Here is a 20,376-nt window from a genome sequence, read left to right on the forward strand (position 1 = left end):
TCTGCTGTGAAGATGGGAAATATTGGTCCATTCCGTCGGGTACCACCACCAAAAAGGGTCAACATTGCGAATACTCATGAAGCTCATAACGCGAATTTAACATCCAATTCCATTCAGACTTGGCACATCTCAATATATCCATCAACACAATACAGTTATAAAGATGGTGGAGATCGGACTATTCATTCCCCACAAAGGTTTAAAGTTTTGAACAACCAAACGATTATAAAATCTGAATAAGCATGCGGATCTCTTCATATTTTGAACGTCCCAATATTCCTTTTTACACACAATCTGCTGTGAAGATAAGCTATATCGGCACACTGCTTTTGGTAACTCCCCCACATAGGGATCAACATTTTGAATATCCATGAAACTCCTAAATCTCAGATTCCATTTAAACTTGGTACATCTCAATATTTCCATCAACAAAAGATCTTTTATAAAGATGATAGAAAGAAAGATGATGGTCCAATATTTCTTCTGGTACCTCCCGCACATAGGGTTCAAGGTTTAAAAAACCATTAAAAAATGCGAAATAAGCATTCAAGTCTCTTCAAATTTCACACATCCAAATATTTGAGCTAATGCAAGATCTGTTGTGAAAATGATATATATCTGCCAACCCCTTCGGGTACCTTTCCCGCAAAGGGTCATCAGAATTTGCAAAACAAGTCAGTAATTTTTTACAACTGCCTAAATCCAAATATTTCTGTCATTGAGAAACCTAATATTAATATGCATCTCGAATTTCCTGTCACAGGCTGTAGTACCCAATATGAACTTGCATTACGAAATTTGAATCAATTCCGGTGAATAATATGGCTAAAATTATCAACATACCAAATATTTGGAGGTAAAAATTTTATACTTCGGTCGACTCTATCTGGTACCTCGCACACATTTTAAATTTTTTTATAAATTACCACAGACCTCTTATAAAGTTAACCAATACAGTCCAAAGCGGGCACATCAGAAAATTAATTTCATATTTATTAAGGTCCGATTCGAAATGGACGATATTGGTTCATTCCTTCGGGAACCTACTCCACAGAAGGTCAACAATTTGAATAATCATTACAGAAGTCAATATTTATTTAAATAATCGAAAATTTACTGAGGATATACGTCTGTTAAGACCGGCAAAAACCGACTGATACATTGTAAATTTTTTTATGTGAAGTGTACCTTCAAACATTTTTGGATTTTTGTTAATTATCTTTCGCAAGGCCTTCCGGGAGACTACTATGGCGTTTTGCGATGTTTTCGTGAAAAAAAAAAATATCGTGTAATTCCAAGAACTCTTTTATGTAAAATTTTCGTAGAAAAAAATTGTGAATCCAAGAGAAAAATATTACTATATGTTATAAAATAATTTAATATTTGTGCGATGTCTCTCAGCAAAAAATATTGTCATTTTTAACAAGTTAAAAAGCAGTAAGTTCGGCCGTTCCGAACTTCAATACCCTCCATAATTTGGAACAAATTTGAAATTTTTCAAAAAATAAAATCCTTACAAAATTCTGTTAAAATTTTAAAAACGCCGAATATACCCGTTATATTGGGGTCCATACGACGTGGACCTACATAGACATTTTTTGTCATAAACCACGTCATAAGCCTTTAACATATTCAAATCCGAAACTTGAAATAAACGCTGAGTAATATAGGGAGGTACCGTTACATCGGAGCTGTGGGAAGACCTTGACCTGCATGCACAATTTTCTGTCACAGGCTGTAGCATCCAATACGAACTTCAAATACGACATCTCAAACAATTTCGGTGGGTATTGTACCTAAACTAGTCAAAATACCGAATATAGGAAGGTACAGACAATTTTCTGTCACAGACTGTAGTTCCCATTACGAACTCTAAATACATAATTTGAAACAATTCCAGTGAATAATCACACCTAAATCTTCAAAATACCGAATATTGGGAAGTACCGATATATGGGGGCTATACGAAGACGTGAACCTGCATAGACAATTTTCTGTCATAGGCTGTAGTATCCATTACGAACTTCAAATGCCAAATTTGAAACAGTTTCGGTTAATAATGTCGTTAACATCATCAAAATACCGATTATAAGGAGGTACCTTTATATGGGGACTCTACGAAGACGTGAACCTGCACAGACAATTTTCTGTCTTAGGCTTGTAGTATCCATTTCAAACTTCAAATACCAAATTTGAAACAATTCCCGTGAATAAAGTCGCTAAAATCATCAAAATACCGAATATCGGGGGGTACCGTTATATGGGGGCTATATGAAAATGTGGACCTACATGGCCCATTTACGAACTTAACCTACTGGAAAAATAAACATGTGTGCAAAATTTTAGCCTTCTATCTCATTTCGTTCGAAAGATAGCATGATTACAACAGACAGACAGACGGACATGGCTAAATCGTTTTAGAATTTTACGCTGATCAAGAATATATATCCTTTGTTAGGTCTGACATGAGTATTTCGAGGAGTTACAAACGGAATGACAAAATTAATATACCCTCCATAGGATGGTGGAGGGTATAAAAATATTTTATGTAGGGCCTTATTAGAAATATATATTTAAAAACATTTTTCGCTAGATTTTCCTTTCAAAAAAATTGTACATTGTTCTCTTAATATTTATGTGAGGTCTTCCTGGATATAAATCGTGTAATTTTCATCAATATTTTTAACAAGGACATCCTGGACAATGTCGTAGATTTTGTTAAAAATATGCTTCCCAAGGACTACCAAGATGAAGATTGTGATTCTCGGCCAAATATTTTGCGAGGTCTTCCAGAAGAAAACTCGTCTAATTTTTATGTAATATTTTCATGAACGGCCTTCCTAGAAGAAAATTGCAGATTTCTTTAAATATTTTACGCCATGTTTTTCAAGAGAAAATTATGACATTTCAAGAGAAAATCGTTCAATGTTTAAGTATACGTGAAACGAAGTTTTCTAAATTTTTTGTTTAAATAACTTTTTAAGAAGATCGTGCTGGTCAATAGTGTCCACTACTATTAAGACAATTTTTATTTTTTCGGGGCATAATTAGTCATTTCTCCAAAAACTTCCTCTAAAAAAATAGATGTTTTTTTTTTTTTTTTCTTTTTTTGAAGAAAAATCTTCAAGAGCTTTATAAAAACTATTATTGAATTTTTAAGAATCTATTTTTGGCAGCATCATTCTTACTGAATCTCTAATAATTTCACTCAGGGGGTGCGTATGACTTATACGAAAAATATTTATGTCAACACTCATACGCCCCAGTGTTTAGTAGAATGATATGAAATAAAAATCTGTAGAACAAACATGTATTTCAAATATTTACAAGAATTATTATAAGGTATCGATTTAATATCCCCAAAAATTGTCAGATTATAACCCCACGTGTTTCAGCTTTGAAATGTTTGTATGGACATACTTTCCGACCAACATTTTATCTTCACGAGCAGAAGATTGATATTTCAAACTAAAATAAACTATTTCCAAAGAGTTGTCATCATTTTGAGTTATTTCCTATAAACTTATCTCTAGCTTCCCCTACCTCTATTCTCTCTCTCCACAACATCACTACCAAAGTATTAAATCCCTAGAAACAAACATTTTACGAAAACAACAACATCAAAATCTGATTAAATCGACTACATAACGCCGGAGAACAACACACAAGCACCCCTGCGTTCCATCACCAAGCCAAAAGTGACATCTAGCACTTTTGTAACAAAAGCTAAAGTGACAAAATAAATCCATCCTCATGCCGGACGTATGAGTGATGTAAATATGATGTCAATATTATGGCTCCGACACTCTTGGCCAACCACGACAAACACAGGCAAACAAAAAGGATTAACCGAAAAAAAAAAACAACAACAAACATACTCACTCACACACACTCTCTATCTGTATATTATACACTTATGGTGGTGGCCAGTAGCTTAGTGGTGACCCCCCGCCCCCTCTCTTAGCGAGATGTGGAGAGAGATGGAGAGAGAGCAGTGGCCGGGACAGGTTTTGAAATACGATAGTGTTGTGTCAACTAAATGATGCAACTTAAAATTCCTTTTAATTAATGTCCCTCCTCCAATGCTCTTCAGCGAATCCAACATCCAAAACACACGCCCACACCCACACAATGTGTTCATATTTTAACTGAGTGAGAGAGAGTGTGTGTGTTTGTGGGAGAATAACAACGAAAAAAGGATACAAGAGATTTCAAGCTGAAACTACTTTTTTTGTTGTTGTTGTTTTACAAGGTGGGTGGGCAAATGATTGTAAACTAAAAACAAACAAAAAATGTGAAACACAAAATCCAACTGACACTGGCAACATATGAGCCAATGGACATGTGAACGGTAGCTGTTGTCCGAGAGATGCGGCACTAATCTCAGCTGCAGCTATTTCCAGTGTAGTTCGGAAGGGGGGAGAGTTATGTTGTAAATAACATCGGATGCGAACAAAAAAAATGTATAAAACCAAAATAGCACCTTTAATACCTTTACCGTTGTCACTGGTCTGCAGTTGTCAGTTTTCCATTGTGAGTGGGATTTGTTGTTGCTGTTGTTGGTTTTTTTCCTGGAATGTATCACAACAATAAGCTCTGCTGTGTAACCCTAAATCAAAAAATATGTTTTACAGATATTTTGCAAAGTGAATTTTTATTTGACCACCACCAGCAGGGATTGCTGTTTGAGGGATGTGAAAGAACAGCAATTATGACACCTTCCTCCATAGAAAGGGTTGTATATGGATGTGGTTAAATAATGCAGAGCTCATACAAGAAACTACCTTAGACCGCAATATACGCAATATACTCCAAAAACAATGATTGACTAGAATAATATACCCTCATCCATATGGCTACAGAGAGTATACATATCATTTGATACTGCCAAAATGTGGCTTATAGAGACCCTTGGTCTCTTCGAACTAAATTCGTTTCAGGACATTAGGATTCGATGTAGCCATGACCGTACGTGTGTCCGGCCATCTGCTTATGTGCACGATATATCTCGAAGTGAGTGCCCGATTTTATTGAAATCTCGCTTACCGTAACATTTCTATCAAACTTAAGTCGAATATGGAGGTAAACAAAATCGACCCAACCCTACTGGTGCCTCCCAAAAAAAAAAAAAAAAAAAAAAAAAAAAAAAAAAAAATCCGTCTAAAATTCTGTTAAAATCTTAAAAATACCGAATGCCTATACAACGACGTAGACCTGCATAGGCAACTTTTGTCATAAGTTATTACAATATTTAAATGCGAAACTTGAAGAAAAATCTGTTTATAATGTAGCTAAAATCATCAAAATACCGAATATAGGGGGTACCGTCATATGGGGGCTATACGAAGGCGTGGACCTGCACAGACAATTTTCTGGCATGGACTGAAGTATCCATAAAGAACTTCACATGCGAAATTTGAAACAATCCCGGTAAATAATGTCGCTAAAATCATCAAAATACCGAATATGGGGGGGTACGGTATATGGGGGCTATACGAAGACGTGGACCTACATGGCCCATTTTCTGTTTTATGCTGCAGTATCTATTACGAACTTCAAATACCAAATTTGGAACGATTCCGTTAAATAATGTCGCTAAAATCATCAAAATGCCGAATATCGGGGGTACCGTCATATCGGGACTATATGAAGACGTGGACCTACATGGCTCTTTTTTTGACTTAGGATGTAGTATCCATTACGAACTTCAAATACCAAATTTGAAACGATTCCGGTAAATAATGACGTTAAAATCATCAAAATACCGAATATCGGGGGTTACCATTATATGGGGGCTATACGAAGACGTGCACCTGTACAGATAATTTTCTGTCTTAGGCTGTAGTATCTATTACGAACTTCAATTACCAAATTGGAAACAATTCCGGTGAATAATGTCGCTAAAATCATCAAAATACCGAATATCGGGGGTTACCGTTATATGGGGGATATACGAAGACGTGGACCTACATGGCCCATTTACGAACTTAACCTGCCTACTGGAAAAATTAACATGTGTGCAAAATGTTAGCCTTCTATCTCAATTTGTTCGAAAGATAGCGTGATTACAACAGACAGACAGTATGGTGGAGGGTATAAAAAGCAACTAAGTAATTTTTAATACCCTATACGATTTGGAAAAAGCTTGAAAATTTAAAAAAAAATACCGTTTTATACCGGGGCTATACGAAGACGTAGACCAGCATGAGTGATTTTGTCATGGCTGTAGTACCCATTCCCCAGAATGGGTCAAAATTTTAAATATTCGTGAAACTCATGAAGTGCGAAAATAACGTCCGATTCCATTCAGACTTGATACATCTCAATATTTCCGTCAACACATGATCTGTTAAACCTGGTACCTCCCCCACATAAGGTGAAAGCTTTTGAAAAACAAAACGCTGAAAGAAAGCGATGTAAGCATCCAACTCTCTTCAAATTTCACACATAAAAATATTTTTGCTAACATAAGATCTGCTGTGTAGCTGTTCTATATCTGCGAAGACCTTCTGGTACCTCACCCACAACAAGGGTCACAATTTTCATTACTCACATCTGACATAATTTGTGATTCTTTACAACTTACTATATAAGAGGCTTAGGGTCTAGAATCGATATTTCGATGAGACACGTTTTGGACGTATCAAATTATCATTGCCTCTGTTGCCATATGGCTGAGGGTATAAAAATCTTTTGTGCATCTATCCTAAACCCCATCTGCGACCTTCATCCCAAATTTCAGAAATTTTTCTCTAGTCCTTGTGTCTATTATAAGTACTTTTAGTACACTTATGCAATAAGTAGTGTTATATTTTCGTATCCTGGCTTTAAGTTACCTTCTCATCAACTTTTCATATCAAAAACGCTTTTCTTGAGTTATAAGTAGGCTAAATAATACGACTTGGCATATAATATTTCAAGATTATTAATAAATATTAAAAAAAATAAATACGATTTCCATAAATATTTTTTTCTTTTTTTTTTTGAACCAAATCAATTTTATTTTTGAGAACTCCAAATAAAGATTTCTGTCGAAAGCTATGTTTATCTTTTTTTCTTATTTTTTTTTTAATGCATTTGACCCAATTTTGTTTAATATTTCCAAATCATGTTTTTAATTAATATTTTAAAAACACATAATATCACACATATATTTTTGGCTAAACTTTAAAATTTCTCCTTTAACTTTTCAAAATATTCGACTGCATAATTTACCTAAACTCAGAATCCAGAAAATTACATTTTTTTCATCCATGACGTCACATGAACAATACATTTTTTTGCCCTACGAGACTCTAATCCATTGCTTGTGTGTGTGTGTGACTTATTTGCCTTTCGGCGAACTTAGTCTCCCACTTGCACTCATAAGTGCTCACACAGAGAATTCATATCTCATCCATTGTGGTTGGTACTTGGCATTTAGTGTGCGAACAGAGTTTGGAAATTGGAAATTGTAAATTTTTACAATTTATGGTGACACGTTTTTTAGTCGTAAACTTGGTTGGAAATGAAAAGTATCTCTGGAGATGAATATGTGGGTAGGGTGCACTCTAATTTCAAGTAAATTAAAATTAAATTTAATTGGAAGTACTATTTGAAAGTAGATTACGATTACCTTTCCGGAGTAAAACAAACATAGGAACGGAAATGTATTTTTTATTAAAAAACCAGTAAAGAAAGCCCTAAAGTTGGGCGGGGCCGACTTTATTATACCCTACACCACTTTGCTAATTTAGTAGAGCTCCGCATAACAATTAAAAGTTTTTATGGAAAAATTCAATCATACACGCTATGATCATAATTATAATATAAAGCTCAATAGACTAAATGTGCCGAAGTATTTGTATCTTTTAAATTCGGACTTATATTGCCTATTTGGTGCACAATTAATTTGAAATCAGATAACGATATATATGGGAGCTATATCCAAATCCGAACCTATCTCAATAAAATTTGGCAAAGATATTTCTGAGCTGTATTTCATATATTTCCCCAAATATTGTTGTTACGGAGTGCGTATTATGGTTGTGGGTAACAAATACAACAAATCGGATGAACAATATATATGGGAGCTATAGCTATATCTGAACCGATCTTCACCAAATTTGGCATACTAGCTTCTAGACTCAATTCGGTCGTATGTGCCAAATTCCATCCTATTAGTGCATATATTAGACATTTGGTGCACAATAAAAGCTAAATCGTACGAAGTTATATATAGGAGCTATATCCAAATCTGAACCGATCTCGATAAAATTTAGCAAAGGTATTTCTAAGCTGTATTTCATATATTTCCCCAAATATTGTTGTTGCATATTACGGCTGTGGGTAACAAATATAACAAATCGGATGAACAATAAAAATGGGAGCTATAGCTATATCTGAACCGATCTTCACCAAATTTGGCATACTAGCTTCTAGACTCAATTCGGTCGTATGTGCCAAATTTCATCCTATTTGGGCAAATATTAGACATTTGATGCACAATAAAAGGCAAATCGGACGAAGTTATATATGGGAGCTATATCCAAATCTGAACCGATCTCAATAAAATTTGGCAAATGTATTTCTGACCTGTATTTAATATATTTCCCCAAATATTGTTGTTACAGAGTGCATAATACGGCTGTGGGTAACAAATATAACAAATCGGATAAAAAATATATATGGGAGCTATAGCTATATCTGAACCAATTTCGATCAAATTTGGCATACATATTTTCAGGCCTAAATTAGTTGTATGTGCAAAATTCCATACTATTGGAGCTGATTTTACACGTCTGGTGCACAATAAAAGGCAAATCGGACGAAGATATATATGGAAGCTATATCTAAATTTTTGCCGATTATCTCCAATTTCTATAGGGTTCGTCCTTGGGCCAAACAAATGATTTATGCAAAATTTCATCTCAAGCGGATTATGGACAGACGGACAGACGGACGGACGGACAGACGGACTGACATGCATAAATCAACTCAGAAAGTGATTCTATGAAGATCCTTAAAAGTAATTATGGGTCTATCTCTCTTCCTTCTCCATGTTACAAACAAATGCACAAAGACATAATACCCTGACCACCTTGTGGTGTAGGGTGTAAAAATAGTGGTACATATACCATGGGCGGGATTCACGTTCTATGGAAATATGAAATTTAAATATTTGTTTTATAAAATGTATCATTTGATCTTTATTTTCTATATAAATATTTTCGTTTCCCCTTTTTGCATAGAACAAAAATTGGGCCTCAGGAATTACCGAATATTAGATGCTTCATTGTAAATTTTACATTGTCAGACAATGGGGCGTATACTTGTTACAGTAGCCATTAAGTTAATCATACGCACCCTCGCATCACAATGACCATATACTTGCATACAAGGAAAGGAAGTCGTACAGTATTTATAAATTAAGAAGGTCTTTACCGGTATTTCTGAAATTTGTTGAGAAGGTAGCTTAGAGCAAGTAGACGCATATATGGTACTATTTAATCTGTAAGTGTACTAAAAGTACTGAAAGAAACTAAAAATATAATCCTTTGTGCTTATTGATCAAACGAAGAGAGCTAGAATTCTGAAAATTAAGATGAAAGTGTAGATTAGATGCCCCAGAGGTTTTTCTTTTAAATTCAAAGTAAAAGTGATACTAAAAGTACCAAAAAGCACTATATTTGGTACCATTTGTTATTTTGTAAACATATAAAGTTAAAATGTCGACATTTGGTATAAGAACGACGTTGGGGAATTAGGGGTGTTGGGGAGGTACTTTTGAATGTGGACCAACTGTAAGAACTGTACTAAATGGTACTAAATTTGGCACAATTTGGATTTGGATGAAGCCAGAAATTAGAAATGTTAAAGGTGGTTTGTAGAAATATCTACTAAAGAGATCGAAAACAGCTAAATGGAAAATAATTTAGTATAGGGTGAGAAAAAAAAACTGCAAAAAGTCAAATGCCATAGTTTTTACATATTTTTTTTTTTTTTTTTTAATTTTATTGAGTGAAAGCAAAAATGTCGGAAATAGGAAATATCATTACATTTTAGAATAAGTTTAGATTTGTTCGAATTGGTCACCTTTGGTACGAATTATGGCCTTCAAACGGCCAATGAAAACGTCACGCGCTGCCCGAATGTTGCTCTGCGTTATTTTGGCAAATTTCCGCGAAGCGCTTATTTGAGGTGATCGATACTTTGGTCTTTGTTAGTGACAACCTTGCTTTCCGAAATACTCCAGACACAATAGTCCAACGGATTGGTATCCGGAGATTTCGGTGGCTATTTTGCACTGGAAATGAAGCGAGGAACCTCATTTTGTAACTATTCTTGGGTGGCGAGTGCGATGGTGCTTAGTCCTGTTGGAATGTCCAAGGTCTGCGGCCAAAATGTGTGAGTGCCCAAGGCTTTAATATACCCTCCAGAATATTTTTGCAATAACATTCGGCATTTATTCTGAGGCCACGGTCGATTAATACGAGCAGAGAGCGACCATCGACTGTTATGACAGCCCACGCCATGGCCGGCGCTTGAGTTGTAGTGGCAAACCGAAGCTACACCTTTTCAGCTGACCTCTTTGGCAAGTAAACACGATAATTTTGTTTTTTTTTTACAAACTGCTGGGCAGCGGATGTTTTCTCATCGGAGAAAACCAAATTCGGCAGTTCACAACTTTCAGCCAAGCGAAGCGAAGCAACTCTTTAGCTCTTTTTGTGTCTATTTTCTTTCTATAGCGGTATAAGTTCTTGCAATTTTTGGAATTCCAATGGCTTTATTCCGAGCTCATTTTTTCCATATTTGCCGAATGGAATATTGCAATATGTTCAGCTCTCGAGCCATTTTTCGGCCACTGCGACGCGGTTTTCGATCAAGTCGCTTCTTTACTTTTCGAAGCATTTCTGTTGATGTTGCTGTTTTCTTCCGTCCACTTCCTTAACGTCGAGCGATGGTACGAGACACAAAATATTTATTAGCATTTAAATGTTGGAATGTCAAATAAAAAGAAATCACACTATCACGCTTGGATTCCATCACGAATAACTTTTTTTCTGGAAAATTCTCGCCAAAATGCTTTTGTACGCTTGTAAACAATATAATGAGCTGTCACTGGAATAAATTTTAACAGCTGTCGGACAAGTGGCTTTGGAATGACAGCAGTCTGAAGTTGGTTGCAATTTTATCATCTCACTCTGTAGTGCAAAATCTCTAAGAACCCTATTACACACTCCATCAGAGGCACTCATTTCTCAAATACAAAGGGTACTATATTTAGTACCTTTTAATACTTTTCGTACCGTTTTATGATGAATTACCAAAAACCCAGCCTTATGTGACCCCTTCTGACTATGAGCGACCCTCGATTAAAATTTCAAGATTCTAGATTCAGCCGTTTCGTCTGGGCGTTAATGGATCGTTAAGTCGGTCAGACAGATCAGTCAATTAATTGACTCTTGAGATATTAAGATCCACAAGAAAATTTTTCTGAAAAAAAATATATTAAAAAAAAAAATAACAAATTAATGTGACTTGAATTTTTTTTCAAAATCTTACTGTTGATTTATTTTGAAAAACTATTTTTAACAAATATGACCTTGGTTTTCCCATGAAAAACATATTCTTAGAACCCCAGATATTCCTTCCATTATCAAAATGAATTGCTCTTTAATAATTTAATTTATTTTATTTAATTTTAAAGTATAAACAAAAGTTTTTGTTAAAACTGAAAGCATATTACATGGCAATAACAAAGTTCCGAAAATAATGTGCACACACACACACCCACACAAGTACACATTTCCGAGGAAACTTTGAAAATCCTTTGAGAAGATCCGAAAAGAAGGCAAACGCAGACTTTGTATTCAATATTTCATTAAATTTAATTTAATGTCACTCTGGTGTTGAATTTTTCGTTCACTTTTTTGTTCTTCCGTTTTCCTGATTCATTTCAGCTATCAACACCACCATGGCCAAGGAGCTGCATACACTCGGCTGGGATTATGTGATGTTTGCCTTGTTCATTGCGTTCACCGTATTCACACCGCTATGGAAACGCTTGTTTGGCAAACAAAAAGCTCGCAGCAAAGCGGATTATGTTTTTGCAACAGGCGGTGTTTCCATTGTGGCTGTAATGATATCAATTGCCCGAGGAACCCTAGGTGTGCGAACAGTGTTGGGTAAGTACCTCTTAAAGTTTTTTTTACGCTTTGCCTTGTTTTGTTTTTCCTACTACCTCTCATCGTCTTGTATTTGAGCTATTTTCATCCTTGAGGGCATTAAAACGTCTCTAAGCAGCAGGAATAACAGCGGCATAATCATCAAAAAAAAAAAAAAAAAATAAATAAATAAAAAAGTAAAAAAAACTGTAAGTTCGGCCGGGCCGAACTTTGAATACCCTCCACCATTTGGTACAAATTTAAAAATTTTCAAAAAAAAATCCCTTAAAAATTCTATTAAAATCTTAAAAATACCGAATGCCGAAAATGTCTCTAAAATCATCAAAATACCAAATATCGGGGGGTACCGTTATATGGGGGCTATACGAAGACGTGGACCTGCACAGACAATTTTCTGTCTTAGACTCTAGTATCCTTTACGAACTTTAAATGCGAAATTTGAAACATTTCCGGTAAAAAATTTCGCTAAAATTATCAAAAATACCGAATATCGGGAGGTACCGTTATATGGGGGCTATACGAAGACGTGGAGCTGCACAGACAATTTTCTGTCATAGGCTGTCGTATCCGTTACGAATCTCAAATACCAAATTTGAAACACTTCCGGTAAATAATGTCGCTAAAATCATCAAAATACCGAATATCGGGGGGTGAGGTCATATGGGGGCTATACGAAGACGTGGACCTACATGGACCTTTTTCTGTCTTACGCCGTAATATCTATAGCGAACTTTAAATATTAATTTTAAAACAATTCCGGTAAATAATGTCGCTAAAATCATCAAAATACCGAATATAGAGAGGTACCGTTATATTGGGGCTATACGAAGACGTGGACCTGCACTCACAATTCTCTGTCATAGGCTGTAGTATCCATTACGAATCTCAAATACCAAATTTGAAACGATTTCGGTAAATAATGTCGCTAAAATCATCAAAATACCGAATATAGGGAGGTACCGTTATATGGGGGCTATACGAAGACGTGGACCTGCACTCACAATTTTCTGTCATAGGCTGTAGCATCCATTACGAACATCAAGTAGAAAATTTGAAACAATTCCGGTAAATAATGTCGCTAAAATCATCAAAATACCGAATATCGGAAGGTACCGTTATATGGGGGCTATACGAAGTCGTGGAGCTGCACAGACAATTTTCTGTCATAGGCTGTAGTAGTCATTATGAACTTCAAATGCGAAATTTGAAATAGTTTCGGAAAATAATGTCGCTAAAATCACCAAAATACTGCATATCGGGAGGTACCTTTATATGGGGGCTATACGAAGACGTGGACCTGTACTCACAATTTTCTGTCATAGGCTGTAGCATCCATTACGAACTTCAAATACTAAATTTGAAATAGTTTCGGAAAATAATGTCGCTAAAATCACCAAAATACCGCATATCGGGAGGTACCTTTATATGGGGGCTATACGAAGACGTGGACCTGCACTCACAATTTTCTGTCATAGGCTGTAGCATCCATTACGAACATCAAGTAGAAAATTTGAAACAATTCCGGTAAATAATGTCTCTAAAATCATCAAAATACCGCATATCGGGAGGTACCGTTATATGGGGGCTATACGAAGACGTGGACCTGCACAGACAATTTTCTGTCATAGGCTGTTGCATCCTTTACGAACTTCAAATACTACATTTGAAACAATTCCGGTAAATAATGTCGCTAAAATCAACAAAATACCGAATATATGGGGGCTATACGAAGACGTGGACCTATATGGCTCATTTTCTGTTCTAGGATGTAGTATTCATTACGAACTTCAAATACCAAAATTGAGACAATTCCGGTAAATAATATCGCTAAAATCATCAAATTACCGAATATCAGGAGGTACCGTTACATGGGGGCTATATGAAGACGTGGACCTGCACTCACAATTTTCTGTCATAGGCTGTAGAATCCATTGCGAACTTCAAATGCGAAATTTGAAATAGTTTGGGTAAATAATGTCGCTAAAATCATCAAAATACCGAATATAGGGAGGTACCGTTATATGGGGGCTATATGAAGACGTGGACCTATATGATCCATTTTCTGTCTTAAGCCGTAGCATCTATTACGAACTTAAATATTAATTTTGAAACAATTCCGGTAAATAATGTCGCTAAAATCATCAAAATACCGAATATCGGAAGGTACCGTTATATGGGGACTATATGAAGACGTGGACCTTCATGGGCCATTTTCAATACCAAAAGTCCTGCAGACATAATACACATATGAGTAAAATTTTATCAACCTACTTCATTTCGTTCGGAAGCTAGAGTGATTTCCACAGACGGACAGACGGATAGACGGACGGACATCACTAAATCGACATAGAATTTTATGCTGATCAAGGATATATATACGTTGTGGGGTCTAAAATGTATATTTCGAGGTGTTACAAACGGAATGACAAACTTAATATACCCTCCATACCATGGTGGAGGGTATAACAAAAACAAATGCAAAAGAAAAGTTACATGTTCTTCGTTACGCAGTCCAGCGAGAAAAGCGTTGAAAACCTGGCGGAAAAAAGTTTGTTTTGCTTGAAAGTTTCTTGTTGTTTTGTGTTGTTGTTGTTGTTTACGCTTATCCCTGCTAGCACACCCTCCCTCAATATGGAAACAAATTCTCCAACAAGACTAGCTCTTGTTCCAACAAATGAATGTATGTACCAACGTGACACACACATACACATACACACCCACACATTGAATGGTATTCCCAAAACACATGTTGTATAGGTCAGATTTCGTTGAAGGAACAAACCAAACCAAAAAAAAATGGCAAAACTTTTCCTTGTTTCCACTTTGTTTGACCTTTTTTGACATCGCTTTGCTTTCAACGCATTTTCCCAGCCATCCAACCAACACAGCAATGGCCAGCTACGCCTGTATGTAGGCACTCTCCGGCAAATCATCGAAGATGCATTTTTTTTTTCGATTACCTTTAGGTTTTATTCGTTTGGCAGCTAAATTTTTTGAGTTTGAAACAAATGAAAAAAAAAAAACAACAAAGGCCATAAAATAAGTTGAGAAGTAGATTTTACAGCGTCCGATTTTTTTTTTTTTTTTTTTTTTTTTTTGGATTAATTATTGTCAAACTTATTTCATGTTGAGGCATATTTTTGACATGACCAGCCTCAAATGAAAATTAATTGGAATATTTTTATCGCATTAAATGAATTTCGATACTGTTTATGACAGAGTAATAACACGTAGAATTTTTCAATAAAAAAGGAAAGCCATTAAAAGACTAGATCACACTTACCACTATGCGAAGCATTTTGCCAAAGGCATATTTGGTGTGGATGGCCAAGATTTCCTAATAATCACAAAACTTATAAAAAAAAATCTTAAAAACTTCAAAAATGTCTAAAAATGCCTTCTCTCCAAAAAAATGTTTTAAATTACCGACTTTAATTTTCTGATTCCGCCATCTTCATTAAAACATAAAATAATTGTGAAAAATGTACTATTTTCAAGCGATTATTAAAAAAACCTGAACTCAACTAATTTTTAAGAATCCTCGACCCTGTAATAAAATTTAGAACATTTCAAAATTTATTTGGAATCTAAAATTTTGATTGACTTTTGATTTTTTTAGATTCAAATTCAAACAGTCAACACTATATGAAAACCAGTAAGGAAATGTCAAAAGTCGGGCGGGGGCGACAATATGATACCCTACATACCCTATGTTCATTTAGTAGAGCTCACGTAACAAAAAAGTATATATTCCGAATGTATATGAAGATCATATCAACTATGAACCAAATAACATTGACGCATAGTGAAGGATATGACCTCGATAAGAATTATATTGAAAAATATTTATTACAGCAATAGACATACCGGACCGAGCTTCACCAAATGCTAAAAATCGTCTGAATATGAAATAATGTATTCAATTTGGGCTGATATTGCATATATGGTGAGCGATTATCATGGAATCGGATGAAGATGTATATCGAAGCTATAAAAAATTATGAACCGATCTCGATCAAATTTGGCAGAAGTATTTTAGAGTAGTATCTGATGCCCTGAACCAATTTCAATAAACTTTGGCAGAGGTAAATTTAAACACTTCTTTCTGAGCTGCATCAGATCATTGCTGTGGAGGGCATATTATGCATGTGACGGACTAAAAACCCCAAATCGGACGAAACATATCTATATGAGAGCTATAGCTATATTTTGAACCGATATTAACCAAAAGTTGTATGTACTTGCTCCTAGACTGAATTCGGTCAGATGTGCCAACATTCAGGTCATTTGGTGCACAATTAACCCGAAATCGGTTGATATTTCTGTGAGCTATATCTAAATTAAAACCGATTCTGGCCAATTTCAATTTCTTGGGCCAAGCAAATATTGTTTGGAAAATTTCATTTCAGTCATTTAATAAATGCGACCTGCATTTTGTTCACAAAAATATATTGGCAGGACATACGGACTGACATGCATAAAATAAATATGGGTCTAGCTCGCTTTCTTCTCAATGTAGGATATAAAAAAATATTTTTTGTAATCTAAAAATTTCAATTAAATCAAATAAATATTTAAAATGGCTAGCTTCTATGGCTTTTCAAAAAAAAGCACGGCCTTGCAAATAACATTTCAGTCCTCTATCATGAAAATATATAACCTACAAAAATGATCTACAAAAATTTAGAAATAGATTTTTATTAGAAAAGATTTTTATAAAAATTATTTTTTTAGAAAAGTGATTTAGAATACTGGAAATCTGTTTATATTTGTTTAGCATACCCTTAAATTATATAAAAAATCATTGATTAAAAAAAATTAAAATTCGACGAAAAATGGTCCAGAGGCTACATTAGGTCGGGCCGATAATGTGATATTCCACAACATTCTAAAAAGTTCATGGCTTTTCAAAAAAAAAATAAATAAATAAAATCCATGGATTTGGAATATAAAAAATTTAAAGCCACTATGATGAAAAGACATTATTTAAAATACACGACCTACAAAAAATTTAGAATCTACGACTTTTAAATAAGTTATATTTCAGGCCATTTTAACATTTATTTAGAATCCTCGACATACAGGGTGAAATAAAAAAACTGCAACAAAGAGAAACGCGATAATTTTTACTTTTTTTAATTTTATTGAATGAAAGCAAAAAATGTCGGAAATAGCATCAAATTTTAGAATAAGTTTAGATTTGTTCAAATTGGTCACCATTGGCACGAACTATGGCCTTCAAACGGCCAATGGCACCGTCACACGCTGCCCGAATGTTGCTCTGCGGTGTTTTGGCCCATTCCCGGCGAAGCGCTTGTTTGAGGTAATCGACACTTTGGTATTTTTTAGTACCAACCTTGCTTTCCAAAATAATCCATACACAAGAGTCCAACGGTTTGGTATCCGGAGATTTTAGCGGCCAAGCAAGGAACCTCATTTTGTAACCATTATTGGGTGACGCGTGCTGAGTCCTGTTGGAATGTCCAAGGTCTGTGACCAAACGTTTAGGAGCCCAAGGCTTCAATGCACCCTCCAGAATATTTTCGGGATAATATTCGGCATTTATTCTGATGCCACGGTCGATTAAAACGAGCGGAGAGCGACCATCGGCTGTTATGGCGGCCCACACCATCACCTTGGCCGACGCTTGAGTTCTCGTGGCCAAACGAAGGTGCACATTTTCAGCTGACCTCTTTGGAAAGTAAACACGATCATTTTGTTTGTTTACAAACTGCTGGACAACGAATGTTTTCTCATCGCAGAAAACCAAATTCGGCAGTTCACCACTTTCGACCAAGCGAAGAAACTCTTTGGCTCTTTTGAGTCTATTTTCTTTCTGTTGCGGTGTAAGTTCTTTCACTTTTTGGAATTGCAATGGCTTTACCCGAGCTTAATATTTAATCAATATTTGCCGAATGAAATATTCTGTTATGTTCAGCTCACGAGCCATTTTTCGGCCACTGCAGGTTTCGATCAAGTCGCTTCCTTACTTTTCAAACCATTTCTTCTGATGTTGCTGTTTTCTTCCATCCACTTCCTTGACGTCGGGCTACGCTACCAGTATCACGGTAACGAGCGATGGTACGAGACAGAAACGATCCATTCACATTTAAATGCTGTAGTGCTCTAACGATAGCTACTTGTGGTTTTCCAGCCAAATATAAAGAAGTGACACTATCACGCTTGAATTCCATCACGAATAACTGTTTTTCTGGAAAATTCTCACCAAAAAGCTGTTGTACCCTTGTAAACAATATAATGAGCTGTCACTGGAATAATTTTAACAGCTGTCGGACGTGTGGCTTAGAAATGACAGCAGTCTGAAGTTGGTTGCAGTTTTTTCATCCCATCCAAGGGGTAAAGTGCTCAGAAGGAACTTCTTGTGTGGATTCTCCGACAACTTCATTGGAAAATGTGCCTAAAATCATCAAAATACCGAAAATCGTGGGGGGGGGGGGGTTACCGACTATCGGCGAGTATCATATCTGACATACCCCATCTTCGAACTGCAGGTAAAATGCTTATCAACAATATATACTTATATACGTTCAAGACTATTAATCCCAAAATTTTCCAAAGTAAAGTCTCCCTTAAAATTTTATTTTCGGTTCAAGAGTTCGCGTTAGGTTTTTTTCATACTCAAAATACATATAATTTGTTCAATTCGACATACATTTTCAACCAAAACTTCATCGTACGATATTTTTAGACTTTCCAGGTTTTAAACATCATCCGGGTTTTTTTCTTTATTTCATTTTATTTCATGTCAAGAACTATTTCAACGTCTTCATAGAAGCCCACAGTGACCTCAGTATCAAAGTTCAGAATTTCAGCTATATCACTTCACCAAATACCAAAATTTAGTGACATTTAATGTATTTTTTGTAACCTTAAGATTCGAATTTCCAAAAACCCTACATAAATCATGTATCCCATCGGTGACTCCGATTTGAGAGTTCTACTACTTCTTCATATACAAAGGACCATACAGTTCTAGTACGAATTTCTCAAAACCGCACCTTATCTGACCAAAAGTGACCCTCACCCAAAATTTTAAGAAGCCGTTTCGTCTGGGCGTTGGTGAATCGTAATGTCAGCCAGCCAATTATTTTACTCTTTTATTAATATAGATATCTCAATTTCGACACTTGCAAGTTATTAACTCCCAATTTCCCTTTTTCTTCTCCTTCCAGGTTATCCCAGTGAACTGTTCTATCGCGGCTCAGCCATGTGGGAAATTATCTATGGCATGGCCAGTGCCTATCCCTTGGTCTGTTTCATATTTGTGCCAGTCTATTTTAATTTGGGCATTACTTCGGTTTATCAATATTTAGATTTAAGGTAAGTTTCGAAAATAATTAAATGCCACTAAGAACAACAATATAAATCCACTATGCAACAGAAACAATCAACAATAAATAATTACAAAATTCATTAACATTTAGCAGAAGGAGCAGCGAAAAAAAAAACAGCTCTGTAATGGAAAAGTGACCAAACAACGAGAGAGCTATAAGAGATGACAAACGGCGAATCTTAATTATGTTTTCATTTGTTTTAAGTGAGCGATGGGAAATTGAAAAAGAAATGGGTGAGAGAGAGAGAGAGGGAAGGAGAGAGAGGGATGGAGAGAAGAGAAAGTTACAAAGACGTGGCCAAGGATTTTTTTAGCTTAGAGTAAAATATTTACAAATTGCTCTGCCCTCTTGGCCACGTCCTTGCTCTGGGACATTCATGGTTTGAATTAAATTTAAATTTTCTTCGTCAATCTTCGAAGTCAAGTGACAACAGCAAAAACAACAACAGCACAAAAAAAGAGAAAACAAAAAGAGCAATAAAGTTACAAAAGTAATTATAGTAAAGAAGGGATTTAGTTAGTTAGTCAGAGTGCCGGTGCCAGAGCCATGCAAGGCACTGACCCGTTTTATTTATATGTATGTGTGTGTGTGAGTGCTTCTTAGTTTTGCTTCTTTGTTGCGTTGACCATCATTTACGCAGTTTCCAGTATTTACATGAAGTTTGTTTGCGTTCCTTTTTTTTCCTCTCTCTCTCTCTCTTTCTCTCTCGCTCTTCTCTTTATTTATGCAAACAATTCTAAACACAAGTTTTCTTTCGCCAAATCCATTTTTGCTAACTTCGGGCTGCATGTTTCCGACAACATTAACAAATTAAAAGTTTCGAAGGGAAAGCGAGGAACAAGGGGAGGGAGCTA

At 35.6% G+C, this 20,376-nt stretch overlaps 1 protein-coding gene across 2 annotated transcripts in view; it reads left to right on the forward strand.

The window, feature by feature from the left end:
• The window catches only part of LOC101900140 (sodium-coupled monocarboxylate transporter 1), a 301,185-nt gene that overhangs the window by 207,295 nt on the left and 73,514 nt on the right, over positions 1-20,376 (forward strand). For both annotated transcript variants that reach the window (XM_059125300.1, XM_059125301.1), the window contains 2 exons: positions 11,943-12,167; positions 19,361-19,508. In XM_059125300.1, coding sequence (XP_058981283.1) covers positions 11,957-12,167; positions 19,361-19,508 — 359 coding nt within the window. In that variant the 5' untranslated portion in view covers positions 11,943-11,956. The remainder of the gene's footprint in view (positions 1-11,942; positions 12,168-19,360; positions 19,509-20,376) is intronic.

The sequence above is a fragment of the Musca domestica genome, unplaced genomic scaffold (genome assembly GCF_030504385.1).
Source record: "Musca domestica strain aabys unplaced genomic scaffold, Musca_domestica.polishedcontigs.V.1.1 33, whole genome shotgun sequence".
NCBI lineage: Eukaryota > Metazoa > Arthropoda > Insecta > Diptera > Muscidae > Musca > Musca domestica.